Source organism: Bubalus kerabau, chromosome 2 (assembly GCF_029407905.1).
Source record: "Bubalus kerabau isolate K-KA32 ecotype Philippines breed swamp buffalo chromosome 2, PCC_UOA_SB_1v2, whole genome shotgun sequence".
Taxonomy (NCBI): Eukaryota; Metazoa; Chordata; class Mammalia; order Artiodactyla; family Bovidae; genus Bubalus; species Bubalus kerabau.
This window is the reverse complement of record NC_073625.1, coordinates 191,610,369-191,625,693: the sequence shown is the minus strand read 5'-3', so window position 1 is coordinate 191,625,693 and position 15,325 is coordinate 191,610,369. Positions and strand designations below refer to the sequence as shown.

Here is a 15,325-nt window from a genome sequence, read left to right as displayed (position 1 = left end):
AGGAAAGCAGGAAGTGAGAAACGACACAGGGAGACCACTTTCATGGGGCAGCAACGGGACAGGGTGGGTGCAGAGCCCCCAGCAGTGGGGCATCCACGTGACAGACGGCAGCCCCTCACCTGCCACGCACACGGGCCCACATACTGCCTGCACACGCACACAGCAGGGACACACACATACCCGGGACACACACACCCCAGGGACACACACACACCCGGGACATGCATAGACGAGTAACACACACACACATCAAGGACACGCACACACCAGGGATACGCACGCGCCAGGGACATGCATAGACCAGTAACACACACACACCAAGGACATGCACACGCCAGGGACACGCACGCACCAGGGACACACATAGACCAGTAACACACACACACCAGGAACACGCACGCGCCAGGGACATGCATAGACCAGTAACACACACACACCAAGGACACGCACACGCCAGGGACACACATGCACCAGGGACATGCATAGACCAGTAACACAGAGACCACTAACATGCACACATCAGAGACATGCACACACCAGGGACACACACACACCAGGGACACGCACACACCAGGGACATGCATAGACCAGTAACACACACACCACTAACACGCACACACCAGGAATGTACACACACCAGGAACACACACCAAGACACACACACCAGGAACATGTGCCATGAACACACACAGCCACGAACACGCACACACCACTAGTACACACATACCCCACCTCGGCAGGCTTTACCTCCTAATGAAGACGCCGTGGTTGACTCCTCTACTTCCTCAGTTCTCAAGTCCTCCTCGTTGACGACTCCAGCCAAGGGTGGAGAAGTGACTGGAGGAGCCTCGGGGAGGCTGGGCCCAAGGGACGCGCCCTGGGAGAGTGGGAGGCAGCTCCGTTATTCAGCGACACGTGTGGCCCGCGTGCTGCCAGCTTTACACACATTTGGTTGTAAAATGAGATTTTACAAAAGTTAAGAAGAAACCATCAGGGACTCCATCTTAGAAAAGAAGAAGCTCCAGGCCCCTCCAGGGCCGTTTTCTTCTGAGCAGCTCACATGGTAGAGGTCTCCTTGCCCTGAAGCCCCCATACCTGGAGGGATGGACAAGAGCCTACCCTCCCTCATCCCCCATTCAGAGCCCAGGACGGCCCCTCGGAACTCAGGCAGCCTTGGCTCCTGCCTGTGGTCTTGACAGTGACGGACACGAGGCCATCACCACACACCAGAGGGGTGGTCGCATGTGTCCTCGGTGAGGGTCCTGATCCGGCACCCAAGGCCCAGTGATTCCACCTGCCCCCCATCCCAACCCCAAGGGATGAGGCTGACTCTGCCCTGAAAACTCTATTCCCTGTCCCCAGAGAACCTGGGGCTTCTAGGGCTCTGCCCTGAAAACCCACTCCAGTATTCTTGCCTGGAGAATCCTGCGGACAGAGGAGCCTGATGGGCTGCTGTCCATGGGGTCGCACAGAGTTGGGTGACTGAAGTGACTTAGCATGCATGCATGCATTGGAGAAGGAAATAACAACCCACTCCAGTATTCTTGCCTGGAGAATCCCAGGGACAGAGGAGCCTGATGGGCTGCCATCTATGGGGTCGCAGAGTCGGACACGACTGAAGCAACTTAGCAGCAGCAGCAGCAGCCCTGAAAACTCACTTTCCTGCCCTGGGGCCCTCGGGGCTTCGAGGGTGAGCGCACAGGTAAGACGCTTCCTGCACTCCTTGTCCACACTCAGCACGCGCTCCCTGGGGATACTGCTCCAGAGACGGTGCTGTCCACGTGCACGGAACCAGTGTCCCCATGAGGCTCATCCGTGGGCGAGCAGGCCCCGGGGCAGACACAAGGTCTCCCTTGCAGCCAGAACCCTCTGATGTGGGTGAGGTCCTCAGGGACCCCACGTGAGTCGGTCACGCTGACACCCCAGACCCCCGGGTGTGGGAGAGCAGAGGCCTGGAGAACCACGGAGGGCGCACGGAGGGTGCTGAGAGACTGAGCGTGTCCAGGGCCAGGCCAGGCCTGCACAGCGGCTCCCACACGGCCCCTCCGACTCCTCCCCGCGGCCTCGGCCGGGTTTTGTGGAGCTGGAGCTGGCAGGGGCAGCCGGCTAGTTAGCACACTGCAGGCTGATAACTCCCTCTCTGACCACCCCCCCGAATCTGTTTTGAGGCTGCATGGCTGCAGCACTTGACACCTTGGCACCGGCATGGTGGGAACACTGCTGTCTCCGTGGTTTGTGCCCAGGGCCCCTGGTTAGACAGCTGAGGAGAGGACAGGCCACGTGACAGGCAGGGATGCTGTGGATACCACCCACTGACACCGTCCAGGGTCTGCCAGGTGCCAGAGCCAGCGCTGCTCTAGCAAGTGAAAAGCCAGGGAGGCCCCAGTGCCCCTGCAATCAGGGGGTCCGCTGACCACTCACCCCAGGGCAGCTCAGCACTCCACCTTGTCACGGCCCCCTGACGCCCGAGCCCTGGAGGAGATGACACTAGGGGTGGGGTGGGGGTGGGACGCACGGTGGGTCCAAATGGGAGAAGGGGGCATCCTTCCCGAGCTGCCCCAGCCTGTGTGCTATTCCAGGCAGTGGGGGCTACACAGCAGGGTCACCCCTGGGTCCCCCATGGCCCCGCGAGCCGACAGGAGGTGCAAACAGACACGCGAAGAAGGCCTGAGCCAGCCCCCAGGCTGGAAGGGACATTCCCTCCCAGGAGGGAGCACAGATGGGAAGGTGCAGCCCTGACTCCGCCTGAGTCCGGTCCCCATCTCCAGCGCGAATTTGTCCTGAGAAGTCGCACACACGTGTGCACAGGTGTGCCTGCCCGATGCCTCATCCGCAGGCCCCAGCACTCACCAACTCCTCCTGGAGATGCTCCTGGGTCTCCACAAGCCCGCTGCCCAGGTCTCCAGATGCCTGTGGGGTTGACAGGAAGCAACTTGATGGCTGAAGCCCCCAGCGCCCCGGGAGCTCAGGGTCAGGGGGAGGGCAGGCCATGAGGAGGTCAGCCAGTCATCGACAACACTCGTGTCCATCAGGCTTCTTAGGATGAATGGCTTTTAGGAAACCAGTGTGGCCCCAGGCCAGACACCCAAAGACCCGCTCGGAGGGTATCCCTTCCTCTCCTGTCCCGGGGCACTATCCTGGGAAACGGTCCGGAGGGGAGGCCCTGCACAGGGACCCTCGGGGCTGGGACATGGCTGCAGGCCCCACTCCCTGGGCCAGTCACTGCATGCGGCTGGATCGTCTCCCAGTTCACAGTGCTGGGCTCACAGGAGCTGCTGGGACCTGGGGCCACCCCGGGGACACAGGTCTTCTGCCCATCTGTCCTTCACACAGAGAACCAGTGTGTCTTCTGCCTTAGGCCCCAGGGACTGTGTGCACGCATACACGTGACCGCACACACGTGACCGCACACACACACACTTTTTGCTCTGGCCACCACCAGTGATGCTACCACCCAATGGGCTCCCCAGGCATGATATTTAACTTTCATGTTCTATGCGGAAAGTTCCAGGCAAGGGAGGCTCACCTGGGGGTCCCCAGGGTGACGTTATGGGCAGTTAGAAACGTGATCATGGGTAACATCCACCCAAAGTGGCAACTGTCAAAGACCTCTCTGGTCCCAATCATTCTGGGGCTTCCAGGAAAGGCCCACCGCATCCTGGCCTGGGCCCCTCCTCCCACAGAGCAAAGGGGAGAAGGAGGAGGGGGCCCCCCGCCCGAGCCAGGCAGTGGCCACTCACCCCATCATCATCGTCGTCCTCGTCCTCGTCCTGGCACTGCCGGGGGCTCACCTGAGGATCCCTGTGCAACCTCAGCTCTGAGATCAGACCCTGAACACAGAGGGAGGGGAGGGTCACCAGGGGTCCTGGGACAGAAGACCCCAACTCAGGCCGGGCCCAGCTCAGAGCCAGGCATGTCTGAGGTCAGGTCCAGCAGAGACATCGCAGGGGGTGACGTCACCCACTCCCTCTCTCTTCCCAAGGATGCTCATCACCCTCTGGGTGGTGCCACGCACTCCCTCATGTGGTCCCAGCGCTGCACCGGGCACCTGGACACAGCAGGAGCAGAGAAGAGGTCATCGGCGTGCAGTGTCCCCGGAGGCAGCGTCCCCTCGGGGCGTGAGGTGGACGGCACTGGGCAGGGGGAGGTTGGGGGCAGCAGGGACCTGCTGGGCAGTGTCCTGAACCATGAGTGTGGACAACTGCCTGTGGAGAGGACTGGGATCCCCACTCCGACAGGAAGTCTGAGGCAGGGCAGGGCCACGGGCAGCTGGGCTAGCATGATGGCCAAGGACCTCAGCCCAGTCACACCGGGGCCTCCACTGCAAGGAGTCCTGCTCCCAGAGGGCGACGCGACCGCACGTTCTGAATCGTGGTCGAGATCTCGGGCCCGTGCGCGAGGCCACAGGATCCAGGCCTTCGGTGTCCTTTCTAGAAGCTTTCCTGCCTGGAGGTTCTGAGTGTTCACAAATGTTTTTCTGGTATTTCTTTTGTTTTCTACTTAACATCTTCATTCATGGGGATGGATCACTGCATCTTCTAAAGAGAGACCACATTGCATTGCTTCTAAGAGGCACATTTTCATAGCTCTTAAAAATGGGCCAGCCTAGGTCAGGAGCTGGTACACTTCCTGGGTCAAGGGCCAGATGATGACTGTTTTCAGGTCTTTGTCGCTGCTGCTCTGCAGCTGTGTTGGGATGTGAACCAGTCTGTGGACATTGGACGCGGCTGCTCCAACCAGACTGTGCGGGACACTGAAACGTTCACGCATCACAAAATAGTCTTCTTTGGTTTTTCCCAACCACTGGAACTCGTAAATGCCCTTTGAGGTTGCGGGCTGTACAAAGACAGGCAGCGGGTGGGATGTCCTGGGGCCGCATGTTCACTCGACCAGCTTATGGTTTTTCCTCTAAGTGCCCTTCAGACTCCCTTCATCACTGACCTCCATCTCATGGCCCTCCTGCTCCCACATGACAACAAGCGACTAACACCCCGGGTGTCCCCAAGAGTCCTCGCCTGAGTGCTCCACTCCTATCTCCAGGCTCAGCTCAGGCCACCTCCTCCAGGAAGCCCTCTTGGACTCCCTCCCAAGGATCAGCACCTCCAGGGGCCAGGTCTGCCCAGCTCCATATTCCCCCCTGCATCTCTGCTTCCACTGATAGTGAGGTCTGTGTGTGAACATGTTTGTGGCACGTGTGCAAATGGATGTGCGTGTGTGTGTATGAGTGTATAAATGTGTCATGCAGGTATGCACATAGTTATGTGTGCACCTGTATCCATGTGCTTGTGTGTATGTGCACACGTGCATATGTGCACACGTGTGTGTGTGCATGTTCAGGCACAAACACCTGCTCCTGGGAGGCGAATGAAGTCAGCTGGCCCAGGTAGGGGGCTGAGGGAGACCCCCGCATCCCCCAGCTACCATGAAGTCATCGTGTCCCCAGTACAACTCCCAGCCAGGCCTGTGAGGAGAGGAGGGGCCGAGCGCACAGGTGGGGGGCAGGCAGGTGACTTCAGCTCCACAGCACACTATGACACCCCTTTTCTCAAGCAATATCGAGGGCTGACCTAGGAGTAACTGGTAGTCCACTGCTGGGCTTCCCAATGCTGCCCCGCCTCACCAGCCGATGGGGGACGGGGTACTGAGTCACCAACGATGGTTTCCTATTGCTGGTCAGTCTCCGTAGGCAGCGAGAACAGTGCCCACTGGTGGGACCACAGGCCATCTTGACCGTTTTTTTCCACTTGACCACAGCTCATTCCAGAAGCTCAAGGGCTAAAGTGCCTGTGGCTTAGTGGTCAAGGCCCATCTTGCCTGGGGAGCCGGCAGCTCTGACCCCAACACCACGCCAGGAGGCGGCTCGGTTCTCAGATACAGGATGCCCAGAGGTTCCAGGACGTTCGGCAGGACGGCCTGGAGAGGCCTCCAGGGGAAGCTGACAGCCCAGGGGGCGGGGGCTGGTGGAGCGTGGGACAGGGTCAGCTCTGCTGTCCAGGGCCCATCCCCCGGCTGGCGGGTGGTTGCACGGCAGGGGCGAGGCGGCCGTATCTTCCCAGAGGTGGCCGGGCACAGAAGCACTGGCTCCGTCTGAGGTCACCCCTGGCTCCAGCTGAGCCAGAGCAGATGCTGCAGCCACAGCTGAGCCCAGCTGCTTCTGCCCCTTCGTATCCAACTCCACCCCTGCCTCCCTCAGTCCCCTGTCACTGCCCCCCAGGGCAGAATGCCACTGTCTTTTTCGGGATCTTGAACCATCTGGCAGATCCCTGCAAGGTCCACAGTTAGAGTAGGGCTGGCCCCTCCTCACAGCATCTGTTGGGGAGCCCAGGCTGTGTCCAGGGCTGAGGTCACTGGGGGGGGGGGACACAGGACAGCCTGACTGATGGCTCAGGACTGTGCAGAAGGCTTAGGCAGCAGGTATCGGGGTCCCTGGTCCCATGCAGTCCATGGAACCCAGGGGCAGAACCCAGCTGAGGGTGCGGGAGGCTGAAAGGGGCTGGTGGCAAGCAGCCCACCCATGGCTGGAGCTCCGGTCTGAAGACAGACGGGCCACCTGGCCATGAGAAGGGGATGTGGCGGGGGCAGTGTTTGGTCCACTCCATGGAGGAATGTCCTCCCCGCCCGCCCCCTGAATCCAGAGACGCTCCAACCACCATGGAGGGCAGTGAGCTGCCAGGAGTGTTGTGTGGAGGGCCTGTTTGCAGGAGGGCACACATGTGCGTGTGCTCAGAGCATGTGTGTAAGGGGCACAGGCCAGAAGCAGGAACGCAGTGATCACACTTGCTCTCCTGCGTGGGCAGCACACACAGGTGCCCCCCCCTCTCTGGGCACCAGCTCACCACCGCCTGCAGGAAGCATAAGCCTTTCTGGGCTTAAAAAGGCAGGGGTTTGGCCCCGGGGCTCAGGGAGGAGGCAGCAGTGTGTTAGGGATGGAAATTCTCAGCCTGCCCAGCTGAGGGTGGTGCTGAAGGGGGAACAGGCATCCTCAGATGACAGAGAGTCATCAAGATTGAGAATCCACGGGGAGGCACAGAGGTTAAGATTCCAGAAAGCCACACTCTGAACACCCCGGGGAGACACCATGAGGCAGCAGTGGGGGACAGGCCACCAGGCTCCCGCAGGTACAGGTCAGAGCACTGGACATCTGGACGTGACCGTCCCCACGCTGATACCGTCCCGTGAGGCCAGGCTGCCACGAGTGCAGGCCCGCAGCGCTCTGGCCCCCACACTGCCAGCCAGCAGGGTGGCCGCTCAGCAAGAGGCCGCCAGACTGGGTTGGAATGGGGAGCAGAGGAGCCAGGCCCCCAGCCAACTGGCCTGCCCACTGGGGCTTGAGCCATGGTCAGCTGGGGAGACATCAGTAGCCCAGAGGTCACCGGGCCCACTGCAAACGCTGGATGGACTTGACGGATGTTATGAAATCCAGACCATTTGAAATCTGCCTGTCACTACCTCACTAGGGCCCCTGGTCTTAGAGCCGTGTGCAGACGACCACAGCCCCACGACATGAAAGCCTGTCCCTCGTCACCGGTGCTGGGGCTGCCTCCCTGGGACCCCTATCTGGCAGCCCAGGGTTCTCTGGGCCCCCTGACTCACAGGGCCTGTCCTGGCCCCAGGCCATGGGGCTGAAGGCACCTGTACAGGGGTGGGTGAACTGCAGCCCCCACGGACCTGACTGCCCCACCTCATCCCCTGCCTCTCCTTCCTCTGCTGGCTGACCCCCACACCGCCTGCTCCCTTGTCACCTACTCCAGCTGTCACTGTGACTGGGCCACACCACCACTGTCCCATTCTCCACACGTCCTGGACCAAGTGGCATCTCACCGGTTTCCTGTATGAAGCCCCAGCTCCTGGACTATTTGCATGAAATTCTATTAAAAGCATCTCCTTCAGGCAATGGCATGACTACTGCAGGACTACAAACAGGTTACATTACCCATTCAGGTCGCTTCAGATGATTGACAGATGGGTACTGGGAGGAGCCGGCGACCATGACCTTGAGTGCCCCGAGCTGCCCTCAGTCAGCAGCACGTTTGGTGTGGCTGGGCTTGGGGGCCACAGCAGGAGAACTGGGGGTGTCAGAGGTCACCAGCACTTTCCCTGCCTGCTCTGCTACCATCCTCTGTCCAAGCCTGCCCAAACCTAGTGTGGCCAGTGGGCATCTCTTCGCTTCAGTGGATCAATCACTTCTGAAGATCAAACCAGTCCATCCTAAAGGAAATCAACCCTGAATATTCATCAGAAGGACTGATGCTGAAACTGAAGCTCCAATACTTTTACCACCTGAGGCGGAGAGCCGACTCATTGGAAAAGACCCTGATGCTGGGAAAGACTGAGGACAAGAGGAGAAGGGGATGACAGAGGATGAGATGGTTGGATGACATCACTGATTTGATGGACATGAGTTTGAGCAGGCTCCAGGAGATAGTGAAGGACGGGGAAGCCTGGCATGCTGCAGTCCATGTGGTCGCAGAGTCAGACATGACTTAGCGACTGAACAACACTTTTTATATAATGTGGCCAGCAAAGCCACCTGCTGAGGCAAATTCACAGCCTCCAGCACCATCATCACAGAACAGAAGCAGTGAACATTCAACATGAGGAGCACAGCTGGAGTGCGGCCTGGAAAGCCCAAGCCAGTCCTGTCCTGGCCCAGTGTCAGTTTCAGATGAGGGCCCCGGGGTCTGAACAAACACGTGACTAAACCTCCACGGAAACCTGGGTAAAGAGGAAGGTGGTTTCACACAGAGAAAAGCAGACAGGAATGAGAAAACAGGGACATTTCCAACAAAGAGAAACTAAGTCAAGAAAACTTGACCACAGGGTATCTGAAATAGGTAAGACAAAGAAAGGATGAGGTAATAAATACTGAAAAAGCGCTGAATTAATGTTTTAAGCCAAACACTATAACAAATCAGATCAGATCAGATCAGTCGCTCAGTCGTGTCCGACTCTTTGCGACCCCATGAATTGCAGCATGCCAGGCCTCCCTGTCCTGCACTGGGTGGAATTAGGAATTTCCTAAGAGATATTTATTACCATTTAAGCTCAAGGAGAAGAATGAACCTGAAAACACCAAGGACGCTCATAATTTTGGGGAGAAAACAACAAAGGCTCTGCGAGCATCTTCAGAATAGGTGCCGGGCTGAGCGTGGGGGTCAGCGAGGGGCTGAGCACCTGCTCGAGACCACCAGCCATGACACTCTGGCTCATCGCACACTCCGAGCTCTGTGCGCACCTCTGCCAAGTCCTGCCTGTCACACACGTGAGTGGTTCTTTCCCAAGAGTCTCGGTTCAGAAGAACTGACAAACGCTATCCTAAGCCGACCTATCTACTCCTCCCCAGACAGCACGCTTCACCTCTCACCCGGCTGGAGGCTGATCAAACACCCACAGAGAGATTCCTGGAACTGGAGTCTGAGGAATAAAGGGGCCACACTGCACTGGACTTCGCTGGAAGTGACCAGGCAACATCAGGGGGGACAGCAACTTCACCGCAAGCAGGGCTCCAGCCAGAGCTAGATGGAACGACCTTACAATCTCCTCTGCTCTGTCTCTCTAACCTTTAAAGATTTTTCTGGGTGTGTTCTACAGGCTAGATTTAACCACATAAACATTTTAAATATCCCAATGGTGGGGGGCAAAAAAGACTAGGTGAAAAGGCAAGAGAAAAACTGGGGAATAAAATTTACAGTGTATAAAACAAACGATCAGTATCTTTCATATATAAAGAGTTCACACAAACTAATAAGAAACAATTGAAACTATTAAAACAAAAATGAAAAGGACATGAACAGACACACAAGAAGAAATACAGATAACCAGTAAACATGTGAAATAGTAGTTTGTTTTCACTAACAACCAAGAAATGCAAATTAAAACACCCAGACACTGTTAGTCTACATATACGACTAGCAAGTGTGTTTTGCAGAGATGACCGCAGCCTGGCAGGGCTGAGGGAAGAGGCATCTGGGTGTCCTTGCTGCAGAAAGGTGGTGACCTCCGTTAGCACCGTGAGACAGGCAGCCCCTGTCCCCACCTGCACATGAGCAACTTTTCAATTGTTAAGAAAAATAGAACTCATGGCAGGGGTGGGGGAGGCGGGGTGCGGCAGGGAGTTCCAATCTAGAGAAGCCTGGGAATTCTCACAACAAATCACCAGTAAACACAGCCCCTCTCCCAGGGCACGGCTCCCTCTGACTTATCTCCACTTCATCAAGTTTGAGGATGAAAATGAAAACACAAAGAGGCTCAGTTTGGTATCAAAGTCTTACTGGCTCCCAGACCCCTTGGGTGAAAGTCCCTGCCAAAGGTGAAAGGTCAGCTTTCAGAAGCGAGTCACCAGGACTTAGAACAACGTTAATCAAGCAGCCTTTGTCTGGGCAATAATTAACTTTCTGTCCCCTGTGGACACATCCCCCACTGCACACACAGGGAACCCTGTCTGAACTGCTGGGTGGGCGTGCTTGCCAGTTGCAGTGTTCGAATTCAGGGACCTGCTAAGGTCTGAGGGTGGCCAGGATTTCCAGGAGGCAGGATTCGGCCAAAGGTTCCGAGAAGTGTGGTCACCGAGGACCCAGGAGAAGGACTCCAGTAGCATCTGGGACCCGCCTTCCCCAGAAATGAAATGTCGGGTCCAGGCCTGGGGGAGGGGCTTCCCTGGGGACACGACGGGGACCATTGCTCGCCGGTCGCCACCGGGGAAATCCTGCCCCTGCTGCTCTGAAGAGAAGGCCTGCCCTGGGGCTCACCAGCCATGAGGCCACTGCACAGTTTGGCAAAAACAACCAGCAGGAAGAATGCTGGTGCGTGGCCTGAAGCCTCTGGTCCAGCTGGGGTGGTGTGCAGACAGCCCCCAGACAGGCGCACACTCAGCCCTCCATTGCTGTTCTGAAATTCTTTCACTGTGCGGGGTCGGTTGACAGGAGAATAAAGCCCCTGCTCACTGATGGGGTGGGGTGGGGCCCGGAGCCCAGGGTCACCACGGGGCACCCATGTGGATAGGCATATGCACACACAGGGTGGGGGCCTGGACGTGGCAGACATGGGCATCCCGTGAAGGCAGTGGTCTCAGACCAGCAGGGACTGAACGCCCAGAGGGAGCAGGGTGGGCCGAGGGTCCTGATGGCTGTGTAACCCGGGCTCTGCCTGTCCCTGGAGCTGCTGCAGCGCAGGCAGCAGTGGCCATCATCCACCCCCAGCTCCCTGCCCCCTGCCCCTGGGCGTGGAGGCCATCATAGTTACCTGGAACTTTTCAGGGTCCGCTCCACCGGCCTGGGCCACGAAGAGTCGGGCGTCGGGCTCCAGCTGCAGGTCGTGCAGCGAGTGCGCCAGGGGCTGGCCCTGGACCTCCTTACAGTCCACGAAGAGCCTGGCATAGGCACCATCCACGCTGAGCGCCAGGCGCGTCCAGCGACCATCCAGCGCGGGCAGCTCGAAGCTGGCGGCTGTGCGCGTGTGGGTGGCTCCGGGCTCCGTGTACAGCAGCTGCACGTCCTGCCGCCCCCCACGCGCCGCCGTCAGCTTCACGCCCACCGAGACCACCGCCTGCGCCGGGTCTGTGACCGCAAAGAGCACGCCCGCGCGCGCCGAGGCCGGCCGCACACGCACAAGCAGCGAGAAGTCCTGGAAGAACGCGCCGGGCAGGAGTCTCCGGGCCGCCTGGCCTCCACCGCTGCCGTCCTCGCCGAACTCATAGGCGGGCCCCACGTCGGGGTCGTGCACCACGGCCACCTGCCACGGCGGGGGCTCCCCGAGCAGCTGCTGGAGCCCTACCTCCACGACCTCGGCGTCTGCGGAGACAACAACAGCAGTGAGGCCGCGCCCACTGGGGAAACCAAGGCCCGGGCCATCTCGCACCTGCCCCCACCACCGCCCCAGAGGGGACAGACAGCCACCTGTTCCTTCAGGCACCACGCCCACCCCCACAGGCTCGCTCCTCCAAGTGGGGCGCAGAGACCCTCCAAAACCAGCCTGGCGGGACAGGCAGGGGCGTGGCCTGCGGTGGACCCCGCCTCCCTAAAGTTAGCACAAGGAGCTCCATCCCTCCTCCACTCCCAACCCCCTGCTCAGACTCCACACTGGGACTTGGTCCCCGCCCCCGCTCCCACACTTGAGTCACATGGCATACCTGACATACAAAAGAGAAAGATTTCACACAGGGCTGCCCTGAGCTGAGTCCACACTAGGAAAAGCCCGGAAACAGTTACACTCCCAGGAAGGGAGAGGATAAGAGTGCTGCATTTCCTGGGAGCCCCTCTGAGGCTTGTGGTCCCCCTGTCTGCCCACACGTGGTGCAGCAAACCCCACCCAAGCCTCCCAGCCCTGTGGGTTTTACCGGGTGGTGGCTGTTCGCAGGGCTGGTGCTCACTGCCCTGTGTTCCTGCTGGGCGCCACGACCACCACCCGGCCTGGACAGGGCTGTGATGGGGGAAGGGAGGGCAGCTTTCTCCCTCCCGCACTGCCCAGGCTCCCCGTCCCACACAGTCTCATCCTTCCTCTCAGACTCTCTGTGCGCTCACATCCCTCCCCCTCCTCGGGGGGTCAGTGTCACGGGTACATGTTCTCCAGCAATACCCGACTGTATGGAGCCCCCTCGGTGGCATGGGCCCGGGCTGGGACACAGCCCTGGTGCCTGCACCTGCCCGAACAGGGCTGCTTCCCAGGTGGGCAGGTGCCATCCGCAGCCTGGACTGGCAACCTCTGGGACCAGGGGCTTCAAGGCTGGGGGAAAGCAGGGCCTATCTCTCTGTCCAGGGGCTGTGGCCGCTGCCCAACACAGGAAAGTAAACACCAGCTCTGGGAGAGGCCCGTTCACCAGGGACTTCCCTGGACATTGCCAGGCAGAGGGGCAAGGAGCCTCCAGGCCTTTCCTCTCAAGGCCCTCCCCCCACAACCTGGGTGGGCTCTGCCCCCAAAATGCGGTACACAGAGAAGCTCTTCTGGGAGGCAGCTGCTGGCGTATGGGTGTCCTAACTAAGCCGAGTATGCACACGGCTGTGTATGCAGGTGACACTGTGGCCCTGTCAGTGTGTCCGTGTGTGGTAGGGCCTGGAGTCCGGCCCCAGAGTGCAGGGTCAGGCTGACCTGGACTCCCTGGAGCAGAGGGAACAAACGTTGGACCCCAACTTCCAAAGAGAAGCTGTGTCTCTCAAAGAGTCCCCAGAGGACAAACTATGAGAAGAGAAGAGATCAGCAGAGCCCACATGAGGATGAGGGTTTGGGGTAGCTGCCAGACTAGCCCCACCAGGACAGCGGCATCTTGCCTCTGAGCAGCCCTTACTTCCTGCATTGTGGGCTCCCCTTCAGCCTCACTCTACCCTTTGCAGGTGAGATCATTATGCAGATGAAAAGCAGCAACCGCCAGGGCAGACAGCAGCCCTGTGGAACAATGGCCTGCCTCAGCACTTGCCCGGGGCGGATGGACCCTCACCAGGGCAGGGGGCCTTCACAAAGACCCTGGGCTCTTGGAGGCCAGCTGTCACTTTCTGCTCACAGACGGACACCACTGTCCACCCAGATGGTGTGGCTGTACGGTCCCTTTGCATCAGATGTGCCCAGGACCCCAGTGTCCACTCAGGGAGATGCCCTAAGATTAAGGAACAAGGGCCTTCAGCAGCCTGAGTGCCAGTAGCCCTGGTGCCCCATCTCAGCCATCCCGGAAGTTAAGCGTGGATGTACCCCAGCCCTACGCTTCCTCCTGGGCAGCTAGAACTTTTCCAGATTAAGGATGCTAAGACACAGCAGCCCTGGGCCCCTGGCTGGAAGACAGCCCCAGGGACTCCAGAGATGCATGAGCAACTCCTTCCCAAAGTTCTCCCATTTCCTCTCTGTGCAATTCTCCATGGTTCCCATTGGGAGTAATCTTCAGAATGCCACAGCCCTGAGATCACTGATTCAGTCTCCAGTTACAGGCGTCTTGAGCAGGGGTGGGGGTGGGAGGGGTGGTTGTAGCCACACCTCCATGCATATCTGGCAGCTGCTGGGCTGGAGGCGCTGGCCCGAGGCGCTGGCCCGAGGCACTGGCCCAGCTGTCTCGGGGTGGAAACCAGCATCTCTCCAGCTAGCGAGCGCCTGAGCTGGGCTCTGGGAGCTCCAAGTAGCACCCTCCTGGGAACACAGTGGGTGGCACCTAGGCAAGCTGAGACCCTCTGGACAGCCACACCCGCCTCAGATCAAGGAATCAGGGGAGTTGCCTAGTTGAAGACAGTTTCCTTTCCAGCAAACAGACCAGCCAGGGCCCAGTGGGGTTTAGCCCAGGTACATAAGGTTGGCTCAACATAGCTATGACAAACCTAGACAGCGTATTAAAAAGCAGAGATATCACTTTGCCAACAAAGGTCTGGTTAGTCAAAGCTATGGTTTTTCCAGTATTCATGTTTGGATGTGAGAGCTGGATCATAAGGAAGACTGAGCAGCAAATAAACAATGCTTTCAAATTGTGCTGGAGAACACTTCTGAGAGTCCCTTGGACAGCAAGGAGATCAAACCAGTCAATCCTAAAGGAAATCAACGCTGAATATTCATTGGAAGGACTGGTGCTGAAGCTGAAGCTCTGATACATTGGCTACCTGATGTGAAGAGCTGACCCACCAGAAAAGACTCTAATGCTGGGAAAGATTGAGGGCAAAAGGAGAAGGGGTGACAGAGGATGAGGTGGTTGGATGGCATCACCGACTCAATGGATATGAGTTTGAGCAAACTCCAGGAGATGATAAAGGACAGGGAAGCCTGCAGTCCATGGGATCCCAAAGAGTCGGACACGATTTGGTGACTGAACAACATTTGAAATCAATTAATGGAAACCATCACATCAATAAGCTAAAGAACTGGAAACCACATGGTCGAATCATAGATGCAGAAAAAGTATTTCATAAAATCCTACACCTATTATGATAAAAACCTTCAGTAGACTAGGAATAAAGGTGAACTTCCTCAACTTGATAAATATTTTTTAAAAAGCTACAGCTAACATCATACTTACTGGTGAGAAATTTTAAGCTTTTTCACTAAAATCAGGTACAAGGTAAGGATGCCCCCTCACCACTCTTTTTCAACATTACAGGTAATGCCATAAGACAAGAAAAGGCAATAAAAGCACATAGGTTGGGGAGGAAGAAATAAAGCTGTCAATCTGCAGATGACATGAAAATCAAACTGTAGAAAATCCAAAATAATTATTCAAAAAATACTCCTGGAGCTACTGATTATATAGCAAGTTTGTATGATATAAGATTAAGGTACAAAAGTCAATCATTTTCCGTATACTGTCAATGAACAAGTAGAATTTGATATTAAGACATGATACCATTTACATTAGCACCTCCAA

At 57.7% G+C, this 15,325-nt stretch overlaps 1 protein-coding gene across 6 annotated transcripts in view; it reads right to left on the bottom strand.

The window, feature by feature from the left end:
* COL18A1 (collagen type XVIII alpha 1 chain) overlaps positions 1–15,325 on the bottom strand; it is a 96,355-nt gene that overhangs the window by 27,238 nt on the left and 53,792 nt on the right. For all 6 annotated transcript variants that reach the window (XM_055569839.1, XM_055569834.1, XM_055569835.1 and 3 more), the window contains 4 exons: positions 11,242–11,789; positions 3,741–3,830; positions 2,851–2,910; positions 748–877 (listed from right to left, as the gene is read on the bottom strand). In XM_055569839.1, coding sequence (XP_055425814.1) covers positions 748–877; positions 2,851–2,910; positions 3,741–3,830; positions 11,242–11,789 — 828 coding nt within the window. The remainder of the gene's footprint in view (positions 1–747; positions 878–2,850; positions 2,911–3,740; positions 3,831–11,241; positions 11,790–15,325) is intronic.